Here is a 15,345-nt window from a genome sequence, read left to right on the forward strand (position 1 = left end):
TTTCATTATAACTTTTGGCTGCTCATCTCAACTGATTATTCATTTTACTTGAATCCTTCTTCAAGAGGTGTCAAGGACTTTTTTGTCATAGAAACCACTAATTTGCATTTAAAAGATGGAAACAAAATCTTCAACTAATTATAATCAGTGGCTATGTCTATATGCAGAAGTCTTTGTACAGTCACAAAAGAGGGAACAGCAGTTATCAGTCTATTTTATTTCTCTGTGTTTTCATCAAAATTGTGTTTTATTCCTCTCCTTCACATAGGCATCACGTTCTCATTCACATAGGTCACTTCTGCCTATATTTTTTAATACTTTTTAACATTCTCTGAATGCCAGTATTAAATAGTTTTGATCCTTTTATTTTATGTTTAATTGGCTTACTTTTTTCCTGTTTGTCTGCCTTTGGCTTTGATGTTGCTTGAGCAAAGTACAAGATAAAAAAAAAATGCAGACCTCTTCTTTTACAGTTCAGTACTAAATATAGTTTTCAGATTCTGGGAACAGACATACATTAGTATATAGGTTTTGAAAGAGAAAAGGTCATGTATATACATATGTATATCAATATACCTGGGAAAATACAGATTGGACTTCCCTGGTCCGGCACCCAGGGGACCAGACCAGTCCTGAACAACGGACTTTTCTGTACCAAAGGAAGTTTGTTTGGGGCCCTCTGCCTGGCTCCACTTTTAGCCTGGCCACCAGCCTCCCTGCTTGTTCCCCTCTGCCACCGGCCCAGCTGAGCTTTCAGCCACAGTGGGCTGCTAGCCCCACAGCTGCCACCTTCCCGTCTGGTTCCCCCTTGCTGCCAGCGCCACCGGCCCCGCCAGACTCCTGGCCCTGCCAGAGTCCACTGCTGCACTGGGCTACCAGTCCTGCTGGAGTCCACTGCACCACCAGGCTCCTAGCAGCCAGTCTGGCTGAGCTCTCAGCTGCGAGCACTTCACCAGGACTCTACTGGACCATGGATGTTTCTGGACCAGCGTCCTAGTTTAGAGAGGTTTAACCTGTATATGCGTGTTAATACAAAATAAGCAAAAACATTAGTAGCACAATAAATGTGTTTTTGTTTAGTTTTCAATAGTGGTGATGATTATGGGTGATCACTTGGTGCCGAGTATGATCATCTTCCATGGGAGTTACAGACCCTCAGGTGGCTGATGAGGTCGATCCTTGAACCACAAGTTCTATTACAATGAGAACGGATATTTCCAAGTACAGCAGGAGACTGTTGACCATGACTAGAAACTAGTCTCTTTGTCCTCCTGTGCTTCTTCTCCTTAGCCTGTTGGCAGGCAAATTCAAAATGCAGGGGGTCATTGCATAGGACTTCTCTCCATTTCGAGCAATCCTGGGTGAATGACTCCTCAGTGTCAATGTCAATGTTGCATTTCTTTAAGTTATCCTTTAACAAGTCCTTATAACAGTTCTGTTGTCCTCCCGTGCTACGGTATCCTTTCAGCTGAGAAAACAGGACCTGTTTTGGGAGGTGATGACCTGACATCCGAACAACATGACCAGTCCAGTGAAGTTGCTGATGAAAGATCATTACCTCAATACAGGTGGTCTTTACCTCTTTCAGAACACTAATGTTAGTGAATCTGTCTTCCCATTTGATCTTCAAGATCTTGTGGAGGCAGTGTTGGTGATACCTCTCATGGGCCTTCAAGCGATGTCTGCAGGTTGTTCAAATTTCAGACTCATACGTTGGGAGAATGACAGCTTGACAGACAAGAAGCTTGGTGTCTGTTTGAATGTCGTGATCTTCACAAACCTTGTGCCATAGACGAACAAAAGTTGCACTGCCACAGCTCAGATGATCTTGGATTTCTACATCAGTATCTGCCTTAGATGAAAAATAACTTCCAAGATAGAGAAAATGATCGACATTCTTCAGTACCTCTCCATTTATTTTAATAGATTGGGCATATGGCACCTCACTTGGAGAAGGCTGATGAAGCACTTGGGTCTTCTTCATGTTAAAGGTGAGAGTAAGGTATGCATAAGCATCAGCAAATATGTTCAAGATAGTTTGAAGATCTTTCTCTGAATGGGCAAAAACTGCATTGTTATCAGCATACTGAAGTTCCAGGATAGATGTGGTGGAAATCTTACACTTAGCTTTCAGTCTGCTAAGCCTGTACAGCTTTCCATCCATTCTATAGATCAGTGTTTCTGAAAGTGTTCTGCGAAATCACTGCAAAGGACGAAACGGAGCCAACATGAGCTGCGAAGCTCCATGACTGTGGCACCAGTAAATAAACAAACCGGGGAAGACAGTTAATGTGTTTCTGAAAGTGATTTCGCGGAACACTTTCAGAAACGCTGCTATAGGTGATTTCAACCCCAGCTGGAAGCTTCCCAGCAATTAGGTAGAAAATGATGGCAATAAAGACCGTGACATGGTTGGGACGATGCTCCTGCCCTATTTAACTCTTGTTTGTACTTTGAAAGGTTCACTGTGTGAGCCAGCGCTGCTCAGAACAGTCGCTTTCATGTTGTCATGAAGCAACTTTAGGACACTGATGCATTTATCAGGACATCCAATCTTCAAAACTACAGTCCAAAGGGCATGGCAATTCACTGAGTCAAATGCTTTACTAAGATCAATAAAAGCCATGTACAGTAGTCAATTTTATTCCAAACACTTTTTTTTTGCAGCTGCTATGCAATGAAGATCATTTTCACAGTTCCATGACATGATCCGAAGCCACTCTGTGACTCTAGTAAAATTTCTTCTCACAGGGGCAGAAAACAGGTTGCAAAGCCCATGCCAGAACTTTGTCTACAATTAAAAAGGGTAACAATCAAGTCATCGCTCATCTCACTGGACATCTCCTCCTTTATCCAGATTTTAAGGATAAGCAGGCTGGCCTGCCAAATTATAATTCTGGTCTACCATCTATAAAGATTTCAGTGGGGATTGCATCTGGACCTTATGCCTAGTTGTTCTCCATCTGCTTGACAGCACTGTATAACTCATGCAAACTGGGAGGGTCTCTGAGCTCAACCCTAGAAGGTTGTTGGGGGATTTGCTCCATCTGCAGCCATGGAGATATGATTAAGAAGATCTTCAAAATGTTCTTTCCAGCAAAAATTAATGGCTTTGTTGTCCTCTGAAAGTGTGGTTCCATCCTTAGGGTGAAGGGGGTTCATGCCATGACATCTGGCCCATAAACAGCCTTAATAGCGCTAAAGAAACCATGTGTATTATTGGTGTCCACAAAATGTTGGAGTTCTTGCGCCTTCTCAGTCTACCATTTGTTCTTCAGTTTTCTGGTTTTACAGTGGACTTTCCACCTCACCTTAGCATGGACTTCTCTCTTTGTATTGCAGTTTTAATACTCTGCCAAGCATAAAATGCCATTCTCTTCTCATTGATGAGTTGCTTGATTTCAACATCATTCTCAGCAAACCAGACCTGATGTTTTCTGGTGTGGTCGCCTATGGTTTCCTCACAGCTATTGATGATTGCTGCTTTCAGCTGGCTCCAAAGTTCCTCACTTCCTTCTAGAAACTCTGAAGAAAGCTTTTCTTCTATGACTGTTGGGAAGTGGACATGCTTAATGGGTTCCTTCAGATCTTGAACCTTCAGCCTGTGCCTGACCTGTTTCTTTTGCAGCCTTTATTTGGGTATGATCTTAATTTTAATTGTGGATCAATTGAAGCGTTGATCAGCTCAGCAGTCATCAGCACTTGTCATTGCTCTTGTGAGAAGTAAGTTACTGAGATCTCAAACACAAACTATGACATAGTCGAGAAGATGCCAGTGCATTGAACATGGGTGTCTCCACGATGTTTTAAACATGTCCTTGAATAGTGGTGTAGCTCTAAAAATTGAGGCCAAAGCCTGCTGACATTGTTCATAAATTTCAAACATTTCACCTGACTCAGAACTAGAGGGTACGTCTAAACTACATGGCTCCGGCGTTGGAGACATGTAGATTAGTTCACTCGAAAAATGGAAATGAAGCGGTGATTTAAATAATTGCCGCTTCATTTAAATCAAAATGGCCACTGCACTGCTCTGAAATGCAAGAGGAGACAGGATTATAGAACATCATCAAAAATTTACTGAGGGAAAAAAAAGGGCAGAAATGCATGAGAAGTCTTATGAGCAAAGTAGAGGAAAGCTTCAATAAATACATCCAGGGATTAAAAAGAAAAATAAGGGCAAAGATAAAGGTTTTGGGTTAAAATAAGAAATGTCCTACACTGTGGCTACGTCTAGATTGCATCCCTTTTTCGTAAAAGGGATGCAAATTAGACGTATCGCAATTGCTAATGAAGCGGGGATTTAAATCTCCCCCGCTTCATTAGCATAAAAATGGCTGACGTTTTTTTTCGACACGGAGCTTTGCTGGAAAAAAGCACCAGTCTAGAGGCGGATCTTTTGGAAAATAAAGCCTTTTCTGAAAGATCCCTTATCCCTCTTAAAATAAGGGGTAAGGGATCTTTCGGAAAAGGCTTTATTTTCCAAAAGATCCGCGTCTAGACTGGAGCTTTTTTCCGGCAAAGCTCCGTGCCGAAAAAAAGCGGCAGCCATTTTTATGCTAATGAAGCAGGGAAGATTTAAATCCCCACTTCATTAGCAATTGCGATACGTCTAATTTGCGTCCCTTTTACGAAAAAGGGATGCAATCTAGACGTAGCCCTTGAATAAATGTAAGCTCAAACACTGAGGTCATATCTACACTAGAAAGTAAGGTTGAATTTAGTAAGGTTAACTTCTTATCACCCAATTTTGTAAAGTTGAAGGCCTATGTCCCCGCTGTGTGCAAGAGTTTAATGTAGACACTGCTGTTGACTTTGAGAGTGATGCACTGTGGGCAGCTACCCCACAGAGTATGCCACACATGTCACTCCGGATTGCCCTAAGTCACTTGGATAAAAAATGTAAACTCACCAGACGCCCTCTCTTGGGATCAGTGCCTGACTGTGGGAGGGGATTGTCTCCAAGATTATAAAAGGTTCTTGGCTATCAGTCATATCAGTTGCTGCAATCGTCAGCTGACCATACACCTTCTCCTATCCCACTTATTCCTCTGTTTCCACCATGCTGTCCCCCATGCTGCTGCCCTGAGTGTCTTAGAAGGATTCCAACTTCTGGCTTGGGAAGCTGGTCAGGTCCTTCCTCCCTCCAGGATTGAATGAAGCTTCTCATAGAAGCAGCATGTTTGGGGCAATGCTCCTGGCATCCCTGGTGTATCCTTTCTCCACTATGGACTTAGCGATCTTTCCATAAATATCTACATTTCATTTGCTGGTTCAGAGATCTGCAAGCTCTCTCCACACACTGATGAGGTATCAGATCTTCTGTACACTCCAGGCTAGTGCCTATCTATGACCATGGAAACTGGAGCTCCTGGAGCTCACAGAATATGAACTCATGGCTGGGCATTCTGCCTGCTCTGAGGTGTGCTCCCCACACTGTCCATACAGGAAATGAAATTCAGAGTTTCCCAGGGCTTTTCCTGTTCACCTGGAGATCAGTAGAGTCACAAGTCTTGGCCACTGTGGGATAGCTCTTGAGTCTTGGAGGCCAACAATGTTGACTTTCACAATGCTGCATCTACACTAGCATAAAGTTAACCATGCAAGGTTGAATTTACCATTACTTCTCATGAAAAGCAGGAGTACTGAAATAATTTTAGTGGCCCTTAAAGTCGATGGAATGAGCTTGGTAGTATGGATTCGTTTAGAAAATCAACTTTATGCATCTAAATTCAACCTAAACTCTAGTGTAGACCAGGATTAACTAAGCTAACTGCTTCCAGCCTTCTATTCCTCTCCATACATAATCCTGGACTCTGCACCTTATATTATCTGCGTTTGTTAATCCTCCTGCATACCTTAATGTGTGTCTGTCTGTACTTCACAAATTAAAAAAAAGTGAAATCTTCAAAGCTGTTTAGGGAATTTAGACTTACAGTTCCCCTCAAAATCATGTAATCGTGTAACTGTAACAATGAAAAGTACCACAGTCTAACCTAAACTTCTGCCGTAGGTCCTGTGTGTCTAAGCCATCAAAGACAGATGGCTTTCTAGTCTCTTTTTTAAAACCTCCAGTTAAGGAACTTGCACAACTTCTTTAGGCAATTTGTTCCATTTTCCCTCTATTCTTACTGTTAGGAAGTTTTTCCTGACCTTTAATATAAATCTCCTGTGCCATAGTTTGAACCCATCACCTCTCATCTTGCCCTCTTTGGCTAGAGAGAAATTTTTTTTTCCAGCTTTGTTATGGCAGCATTTCCAGTATTTCAGTCAATGGGGAAATGATGTCTAAATTCCCTAAAAGGCTTTGAAAACCTCAGTCAAATTTACCATTAATGGAAAAAAATTAACTAGTTGCAAAAACATCATGTTTATCAAAATAGAACCAGTTTTCCTCAAGCACAAAAGTGGCTGCAGTCCTCCAAAAAGACTACTCCAAAATGAACATGGAGGGGGATCATACACAAAATTGAAAATTTATGTATGGAATTTCAACTGAATTTTCAATTTAAATCACTGTATTAATAACACTTCACAACTGGGGTTTGCAGTGAATATACTTGCATGCTATTAATTAGAATATTAGAATTCTTGATTCCTAACTGTTTAGAATGGTGATATTAGAATGATTAATTCCTAATATTTATACTTTTCCTCAATAATTATGACAGAATAACAACATGCAATAACAGTAATGAATCTTATTAGTGCGTTATAATAATGATGATTTTTGCTATAGGTCATAAATTCAGATGGAAAAATATTGTACATGTTCTCAACATAAATAGAAATGAAGCATGTTTTCCCAGCACAATGGACAAGGCAACAGCTGTTTTCTTTGTGAAAAATACAGGAATGATTATCTAAAGATGCAAATGAATGTTCTTTCACTAACCACAGAAAAAGTTGAACATTACTGAAACACTATTTTATTTTTTTTAACATGGGAAGAGAAGCCAGAGGAAATTTTTCTTTTCACAGGGGAAAATGTTCTAAAGTTTATGAAAGAGCAAAGGAACATTTTTGTTATTATTTAAATATTTAAAATATACTATTTGCAACATAATGACAACAGTACGTGTATATGTGCATAAACGATAAACATTGTATCACATGTACACATTCACCCTCTATACATATACCCACCCCTGTCTCTGAAGGGAAAATCCTCAAAAAGAAGTTGCAGAATCATGTCATGATAATTTTGTCATGCACCTTTCACTGCTTTATTGCTTACTTATACCTTTGTTCCCTTGAGCCTTATTCTAACTTTCCACTCAACTGAGCAGATTCAAGCATCCACCATTTATTTTCAAGAAACATTTCAAAGAAATATTCCTTCCTTTCTTCCTCTATTGTAATTTTTCACCCTTCTTACCCGGTCCTGAGACTCTGGTTAGATAAGATTCAATACAAGGTTTAAAGTCCAATATCTTTTGGACTTCTTTGAGAACTAGAACTTTTGCCCCGACAACCCCAAAATTGAAAGTTTATATCATGTCGATTTGATATATACAAAGACTTCTAAAAGACACACCTACCCATCAATCAATCAATTCATGACTTCCAGGCTTCATTATTTGAAATCTTTTGTAAGAAATTAATTTAGACAAGCTAAAAATGTTAAGGTACAAAATGAGAGTGGCCACACCACCCATGTGCTCTGTTGTTTGCACTGGCTCTGCATTCAATGAACAATATAATTCATTCAAGGTATCTGTCCTGATATTCAATGTCATCCAGAAGACTGGACCTAGCTATCTCAGGGCATATCTACAATGGGAAATTATTTCAAAACAATTTATTTTGAAATAATAACTCCAGTAATAACTATTTTAAAATAGTGTGTTCACACTACAGGTAAGCCTCAAAATTAGTCTGAGGCAGACTCCCTTACTGTGGACTCACTACCTAGCCTTGGAGTCTCAGGAAGCACTAGGGAGTAATTACTTTGAAAGACTCTGGGGAATAGTTATTTTGAAATAAGCATTATTTCTTGTGGAAAGCAGGAGTTATTTTTCCAAAATAACCAGTCCCTTATTTCAGAATAATGGGCTTGGTAGTGTGGATACTCTACGGCTACGTCTACACTGGCCCCTTTTCCGGAAGGGGCATGTAAATTTCAGCAGTCGTCGTAGGGAAATCCGCGGGGGATTTAAATATCCCCCGCGGCATTTAAATAAAAATGTCCGCCGCTTTTTTCCGGCTTTTAAAAAAGCCGGAAAAGAGCGTCTAGACTGGCCCCGATCCTCCGGAAAAAGCGCCTTTTTCCGGGGGCTCTTATTCTTACTTTGAAGTAAGAATAAGAACCTCCGGAAAAGGGCACTTTTTCCGGAGGATCGGGGCCAGTCTAGACGCTCTTTTCCGGCTTTTTTAAAAGCCGGAAAAAAGCGGCGGACATTTTTATTTAAATGCCGCGGGGGATATTTAAATCCCCCGCGGATTTCCCTACGACGACTGTTGAAATTTACATGCCCCTTCCGGAAAAGGGGCCAGTGTAGACGTAGCCTACTTGTTCTGAAATAAGAGGACTTACTTCAAAATAACTCCCCAGTGTAGACCAGGGCTAAGCAATTTCCTCTCCCTCTACAATGATATTATCTCATGCCAACTATGCTTCTGTATGGAACAATGAATAGGTGAAGAGAGGAAAAAGCTGAAAGTTTCAGGAAAATTATTTCTAGGTAAACAAACATTATCTTAAAATATTTCTGGATGGCCCAATAGTTGCTGTGTCAGCAATTCCAACTGTAACTTACTCAGATGCAGAAGTTGCCAATTCCTGTACCTGAAAATACTCTCTAATGAAACATAACAACAGTTTACTGGTATATACCCCAATACACATACACAATGCCCACTATTTTTTCTCAGCATCACCAGGACTTACAGTAACACATGGAAGGATGCTAACCACCCACTTATACATACATTATTCTACAGTAATGTTGCTCCTTTTTACAACATTTCAAAGTAACACATTTTATATTCACCCACAGTATTTTTTCCTACTTTTATCAATCTAGGTTAATTAAAGTTGATAAGGACAAGACCAAATCTGAAATAGAACAAAATTATAACATCACCACAACTCTAAAAGGAAAATGGCATGAAGCCATCATTTGAAAACATCTGAAGAAATACAGCGATAAGGTTTATATTTCAATTCAGAAATGGCATCTGATTTTGCTTTTAAATGGAAACCACAGAGGACACAAGACACAGGAATCCAAAAGTATGCTAATCAGTTGCAGAATCTGTAGATGCTTCCTATGTATATGCTTTTTTTCATATGCAATTTCACTGAGGTCTTAAGAAAAAAAAGAATGGCTTGGTCTGGGTTTTTTTTTTAAATTCAGAAATAATAAATAATTCAATTTTAAAGGAAGGAAGAGTAGGAACAATTGATTCAATCATTCCTTTTCACTATGCCCTATTTATGCTGGAGTCTCACCACACAGTTTCGTTTTCTGAAGAGATAACTTTCCTTTTCTTTATCGAATTAGTAGTTTAGACTTACTGAAGTTTCTTTTCTCTCAAGAGTAAAGACTCTGGCTACTTGGGTGTGGGTCGAGGCCAGGGCCTAGTTAGAAGGGACTTGAAAATGCAGTCCAAGAAAATTACGTCTAAAAGGTCAAGTTCAGAAGCAGCAATCTGTACCAATGTCATGACATAGGATCAGGTTGAAGGCAAAGTAGTCATTTGAAGCAGGATTAGTATAACAGAGGCAGGGCGAAAAGTCAGGAGCTGTTACAGAGAATGGGGCCCACAAATTGATTATGATCAAAACCCTGGAGCTAGGGAAAGTATAGAGAAATTAAACAGCAAGGTCTGCAGCAGCAAGCCAGTGATACACCTAATTGAACAGCCTCAGGTAGGCAGGGTTGCCAACACTGCTGAGCCAGATGGACCAGACACCATTGGTGCAGTGGTGTCCAGCCCATCCAGTTTGGGAGAGCTGGCAATGCAGAAGTAGGGCCAGGAGGGAGGCACAGACTGGAGGAGCAGCGGGTGGTTGTACAGCTGGCTGGAGAGAAGCAGCACTTTTAAGGGCACAGCACTGCTTGTCTCCAGCCACCCGCAGCACAGCTGCCTCTGCTCTGCCTGAGTCCTTCAGCCCCGTGAGTGCCATTTAGTGAGCGGGGGCTGAGCACTGAGCTTGAGGGGGCGGCCAGTGGATGGAGGGCTGCCAAGGGGCTGCTGGAGCCCCAACATTGAACCTGTGGGGGGATGGGGATGCGGGGAAGCTGGAGCCCATAGGCAGCACACAGTGTCCCAAATTTAATGGTGCTCTATGCAGCTGGGTAGGGATGGCCCTGCCTTCAATAGTGAGCCTGGGCCAATTATGGAATGCAGTAGGTCCAGAAGTCATGCCATCCATGGGCAGGGCACTCAATGGTGCTTGAACCCCTAGGGCTCATTCATTGCCTTCTATTTCCTGCTTCACCAGGACTGTTGGACAGTGGTGTTGAAGGCCCACATACCCTCACACAAGATCTCCATGCATTTTGCAAACATTAAGTAACACCTCATAAAGTGAGCTGGATGGAAACATTCAATAAAACAGCCTGGAAACAGTTTTCTGTTGAATTTTGTAGGAAGATCTACAAAAAGCAAAAGTACTGTGACAATTCTCTGTTAAATTCAACAGGACTTTTCAAAAGTGAAGTATTAAGAGCCATGTAGTCTAGACACACCCCAAGAATTTAGAAGTCCTGTGTCAGGCCCCCAAAATTATGAGCACAAAAACCATGAGTTTTAAAATAATTCAATAGGTAGTTATTTGGGGTCCTTTTCATTTACTTTTGGCTTTTTGCACCTTTAGAGTTCATGTTTTCAAAGCACAGATTCTCGTGTAACATGACTCTAGGAATTGGGGCTTTAAGAAAAATACCAAATATTGCAAATAATACTTGGCCCAGGAAGAAATTCTGAGAGGATATTTGGTATGGACTTGTTTCCTCCTTCGGTGAGGGAGGGAAACTGTTTTCTTACAGGAACACTAGCAGCAGGAGGGGAGCAGATTCTGTATCTTTTCCCACTAAAATTGATTGCTGAGCTTGTGACTGCATCTTATTCCATGGATTTTGTCTATTTATGCTAATCCAACAAGCAGGCTGGAACATAACAGTATCACAGGGCCCCATCAAATTTCATTTCTGACCTTCTCCAGCAAGAAACACTATTGTTGCCAATCTAACATACTTATAATCCAAACTGCAGGTTGTTTTGATATTCAGTGTTGGATCTCAACAAGATGGTAGCAACAGCAAGTGAGTTCTAATAGAGGCTGGAATTCATATTACAAAATATGTATTGCTCCTAGATACTAGTAATGGGCACAATAGGTCTACATCTACACTGTAAGAACCTTTTAGTGAAAGGGTACGTCTACACTACAGCGCTAGTTCGAACTAACTTAGTTCGAATTAGTTAATTCGAACTAAGCTAGTTCGAACTAGCGCATCTAGAACTAAAAACTAGTTCGAACTAGCGTTTTGCTAGTTCGAACTAGCGCGTCCACACTGATTGGACGCAGGGGGGCATTTAAGGGCAGCTGAAACCGGTTCTGGCAGGGCATCAGGTCAGCAGTTGCTTTGTGTGGCTGCTGTCTGAGGCTATCTGAGGCTCGTGCTTAAAGGGACCCCCCCCCCCTCCCGGACAGCTGGTTCTCAGCTTTTCCTGCTTGCTTGCCAACCTCGCCGAGGGACAGCAAAGCGTCGGTCTCTGTGCCCGTCTGTGTCGGTGCTTCCCTTCGGGGGGGCCGCCGCAGGTGGCAACATGGAGCCACGGCTCGCCCTGCACCTTCTGGTGCACGTTCTGGACTTGCTGCTGCAAGCCTGCCAGCAATGGCTCGAGGCTGCCTGGCACCACCTGGGGAACGTCAGCCCCCTGCCTCTCCGCCTGGCCGCCCTGGGGGCCGTGGAGGAGCCGCGGCGGCGCCCCGGCACCGGCGTGCCCCGCCGCATCTGGCGTCTGGACACCAGCAGCGACTGGTGGGACCGCATCGTCCTGGAGCGCTGGGACGACCGACAGTGGACCCAGAACTTTAGGATGAGGAGGGACACCTTCCTGGAGCTCTGCGAGTGGCTCGCCCCTGCCCTGCAAAGAAGGGACACTCGCATGAGGCCCGCCATCCCCCTCCAGAAGCGGGTGGCCATTGCCCTCTGGAAGCTCTCCACGCCGGACAGCTACCGATCCGTCGGGAACCAGTTCGGCGTGGGGAGATCCACTGTCGGAGCAGTGCTCATGCAGGTACGGCGCTCGTCGGCCACCGAGCCGGGGGGCAGGGGGGCTGCGAGGAGGGGATGGGCCGCCCCAGGGACAAAGGGGGGGGCGGGAGGAGGCGAAAGCGCCCCACACCGGAGGGGTCGGGCTGTCCCGGCCGTACTACACGCCGCCAGGGGGGTTGCTTCCGGGAGTGGGGCGCGGGGCACTGCCAGGGCACGCACGCTCCCAGCCACCCGGGCGCCCCACTGATTGACGCTTTGCTGTGTCTCTCTCCGCAGGTGGTCAAGGCCATCAACCGGGTGCTGCTCCGCAGGGTGGTCCGCCTCGCCGACCCGGATGCCGTCATCCGGGGATTCGGCGCCCTCGGCTTCCCCAACTGCGGGGGGGCCATCGACGGGACGCACATCCCCATCCGTGCCCCGGAACACCAGGCGTCCCGGTACGTGAACCGCAAGGGGTACTTCTCCGTCATCCTGCAGGCCGTATGTGACCACCGGGGACAGTTGACGGACATAAATGTGGGCTGGTCCGGCAAAGCACACGACGCCCGGGTGTACCGGAACTCCTCCGTGTGCCAGCGGCTGCAGGACGGGACCTTCTTCCCCGACCGCCACATCAGGGTCGGGGACGTGGACATGCCCGTCTGCCTGGTGGGGGATGCCGCCTACCCACTGCAGCCCTGGCTCATGAAGCCCTACACGGGACACCTCAATCCCTCCCGCCAGGCCTTCAATAACAGGCTGAGCAGGGCCCGCATCGTGGTGGAGGGGGCCTTCGGGCGACTGAAAGCCCGCTTTCGATGCCTCCTCACCCGTCTGGACCTGGCCGAGCACAACATCCCTCCCGTGGTGGCGGCATGTTGTGTGCTCCACAATTTGTGTGAGCGGAAGGAGGAGGCTTTCTTGCCAGCCTGGATGGCTGAGGCTGACCGCATGGCTGGACACTACGGTCAGCCCCGCACCGCCGCCGTCCGGGAAGCCCAGCGGGGGGCCATCCGGATCCGGGAAGCCCTGCGGGAGAGCTTCCAGGTGGAGGAGGAGGAGGACTGACCTCTCCCTGCATGCCCCACCGGGGCCTTCTTCCACCCTACCCCCCCCCTTCCCCTTTCCCCTCCCTATCTACTGTACAATAAAGACACCTGTTTTTCAAACAAAAACGTCTGTTTATTTCAGAGAACTGGGGTGGGGGAGGGAGGAATGAAGGTGGGAGAAGGGAGGGGGAAACCTGGGACGAGGGAGCTGGAAGGGGAGGGGAGGGAAGGGAGGAAGGGAAAGGAAAGCTCAGGGGTGGGAGTCTGGGTGCCTCTCCCGTCTCGCCACACTGCGGGTCCGGGGGCGTCGGTGGGGAATGGTTTTGGAGGGGGGGGCAGAGAGGACAGGGGGTGTGGAGGAAGCAGGAGCGGAAGCAGGAGCGGAAGCAGGAGGAGCAGGAGGAGCAGGAGGAGCAGGGGGAGCAGGGGGAGCAAGAGGGGGAGCAGGGGGAGCAAGAGGGGGAGCAAGAGGGGGAGCAGGGGGAGGAGGAAACGGGAAGCGGTCCAGCAGGCTCTGGAGGTGGCCTCGCAGGGCACGGCCCTGCTCCTCCAGGGCCTCCAGACTCCTCTGGCGCAGCCTGAGGTCCTCCTGGACCCAGTGGTCCTGGAGACGGAGCTGTCGGTCCAGGAACCGGAGATGCCGCCTCTGGTAGTCCTCCTGGTTCCTGGCTGTCCTGCTTGCCCGGGCGCGGGCGGCTGCTGCAGGCGGTGTGGTGCGCCCTGCAGTCCCCGGTGCTGCAGCTGTGGTGCAAGAAGACCAGCGGTCAATTACCCCAGGGGCCCAGGCGTGTGAAACCCAGCTCCCCTCTGCAAGGCCAGGGCCCCTGCAGGATCCCCAGCTGCTGCTCCGTAGTGGGCAAGGCCCAGGCGCACGGTCCCGGGGCTCCCTCTCGCCCCAGCCCCCCGTACACATAAGGGGAACACGAGGGTACTCACAGGTGGATGCCTCCCCGGCCTCTGATGATGCAGGCGAGCGGCTCTGTGGGGTGCCTCGGGGGTCCCGGGTCCTGGGAAGGCTGGCAGCAGGCTCCTGGCTCTCAGAGCCCTCTTCCTCCTCCTCGGTGTCCAGGAGCGGTCCCTCTGCCCCGGGGTCAATCACGTCCCGGGGGGCAGGGACGGCATGAGGCCCCAGGATGCGGTCCAGGGCATGGAAGTGGGGGCAGGCCTCCGGGTCAGCCCCTGGCAGGCAGGCCCGGGAGTAGGACTGCCACAAGTCTTTAATCTTGCAGCGCACCTGCTCCCGGCTGCGCTGGTGGCCCCTGGCGGCCAGGCTGGCAGCCATGCGTCCATAGACGGCCGCGTTCCGGTGGCTAGTGCGGAGATCGTGGACATTTGAGGCTTCCCCCCAAACCTCGATGAGGTCCACGATCTCCGCACTTGACCAGGCGGGCGCCCGCCTTTTGCGCCCCCGGGCAGGCTCCCGGGAGCCGCCAGGCTGGTCGTGGGGAGCAGTGGAGGGCTGGGAGCCCTCGGATGGCTGGCTCATGGTGTGGCAGGTGCAGGCTGTGCAGGCACGGGTGCTGGCAGCCTTGCAACTGGCACAAAGTGAGTAGCCAGCCCGTGGCCCTTTAAGGGCTCCGGGGCCGGGAGGGGGGCAATAGAGTTTCCCTGGTGTTGGCCAGAGTGGCCACCAGGGAAACCTGGGAAGCCTTAGCCTCCCACTAGTTCGAACTAAAGGGCTACACAGCCCTTAGTTCGAACTAGCTAGTTCGAACTAGGCGTTAGTCCTCGTAAAATGAGGTTTACCTAGTTCGAACTAAGCGCTCCGTTAGTTCGAATTAAGTTCGAACTAACGGAGCGCTAGTGTAGCGCATAGGAAAGTTAGTTCGAACTAACGTCCGTTAGTTCGAACTAACTTTCTAGTGTAGACATACCCAAAGAGATCTTCTGCAAAAGTTCTTGTGCAAGGGAGTGTACACACTGCATGAACGCTCTCTCACAAAAAAAGGTCACCTGGAACCACGTCAGGCAGGGCAGAAGGTCACCAGTTGTTTCTGAGGGCTGGTGCCAGAGCCCTGCACAGACATGTGCTTAAAGGGACCTCCCTGGACAGCCGTTTATCTGCTGCTGCTGCGTTCTTATGG

At 46.9% G+C, this 15,345-nt stretch overlaps 1 protein-coding gene across 1 annotated transcript in view; it reads right to left on the reverse strand.

Moving 5' to 3' along the window:
- LOC142818773 (uncharacterized) overlaps positions 1 to 15,123 on the reverse strand; it is a 146,828-nt gene extending 131,705 nt beyond the window's left edge. The window contains exons 1-4 of the mRNA XM_075900729.1: positions 14,198 to 15,123; positions 13,553 to 14,002; positions 3,312 to 3,549; positions 1,559 to 1,682 (exon numbers count right to left, since the gene is read on the reverse strand). Coding sequence (XP_075756844.1) covers positions 1,559 to 1,682; positions 3,312 to 3,549; positions 13,553 to 14,002; positions 14,198 to 14,747 — 1,362 coding nt within the window. The 5' untranslated portion in view covers positions 14,748 to 15,123. The remainder of the gene's footprint in view (positions 1 to 1,558; positions 1,683 to 3,311; positions 3,550 to 13,552; positions 14,003 to 14,197) is intronic.
- Between the last annotated feature and the right edge of the window lie 222 nt (positions 15,124 to 15,345).

Source organism: Pelodiscus sinensis, chromosome 17 (assembly GCF_049634645.1).
Source record: "Pelodiscus sinensis isolate JC-2024 chromosome 17, ASM4963464v1, whole genome shotgun sequence".
Classification (NCBI taxonomy): domain Eukaryota; kingdom Metazoa; phylum Chordata; order Testudines; family Trionychidae; genus Pelodiscus; species Pelodiscus sinensis.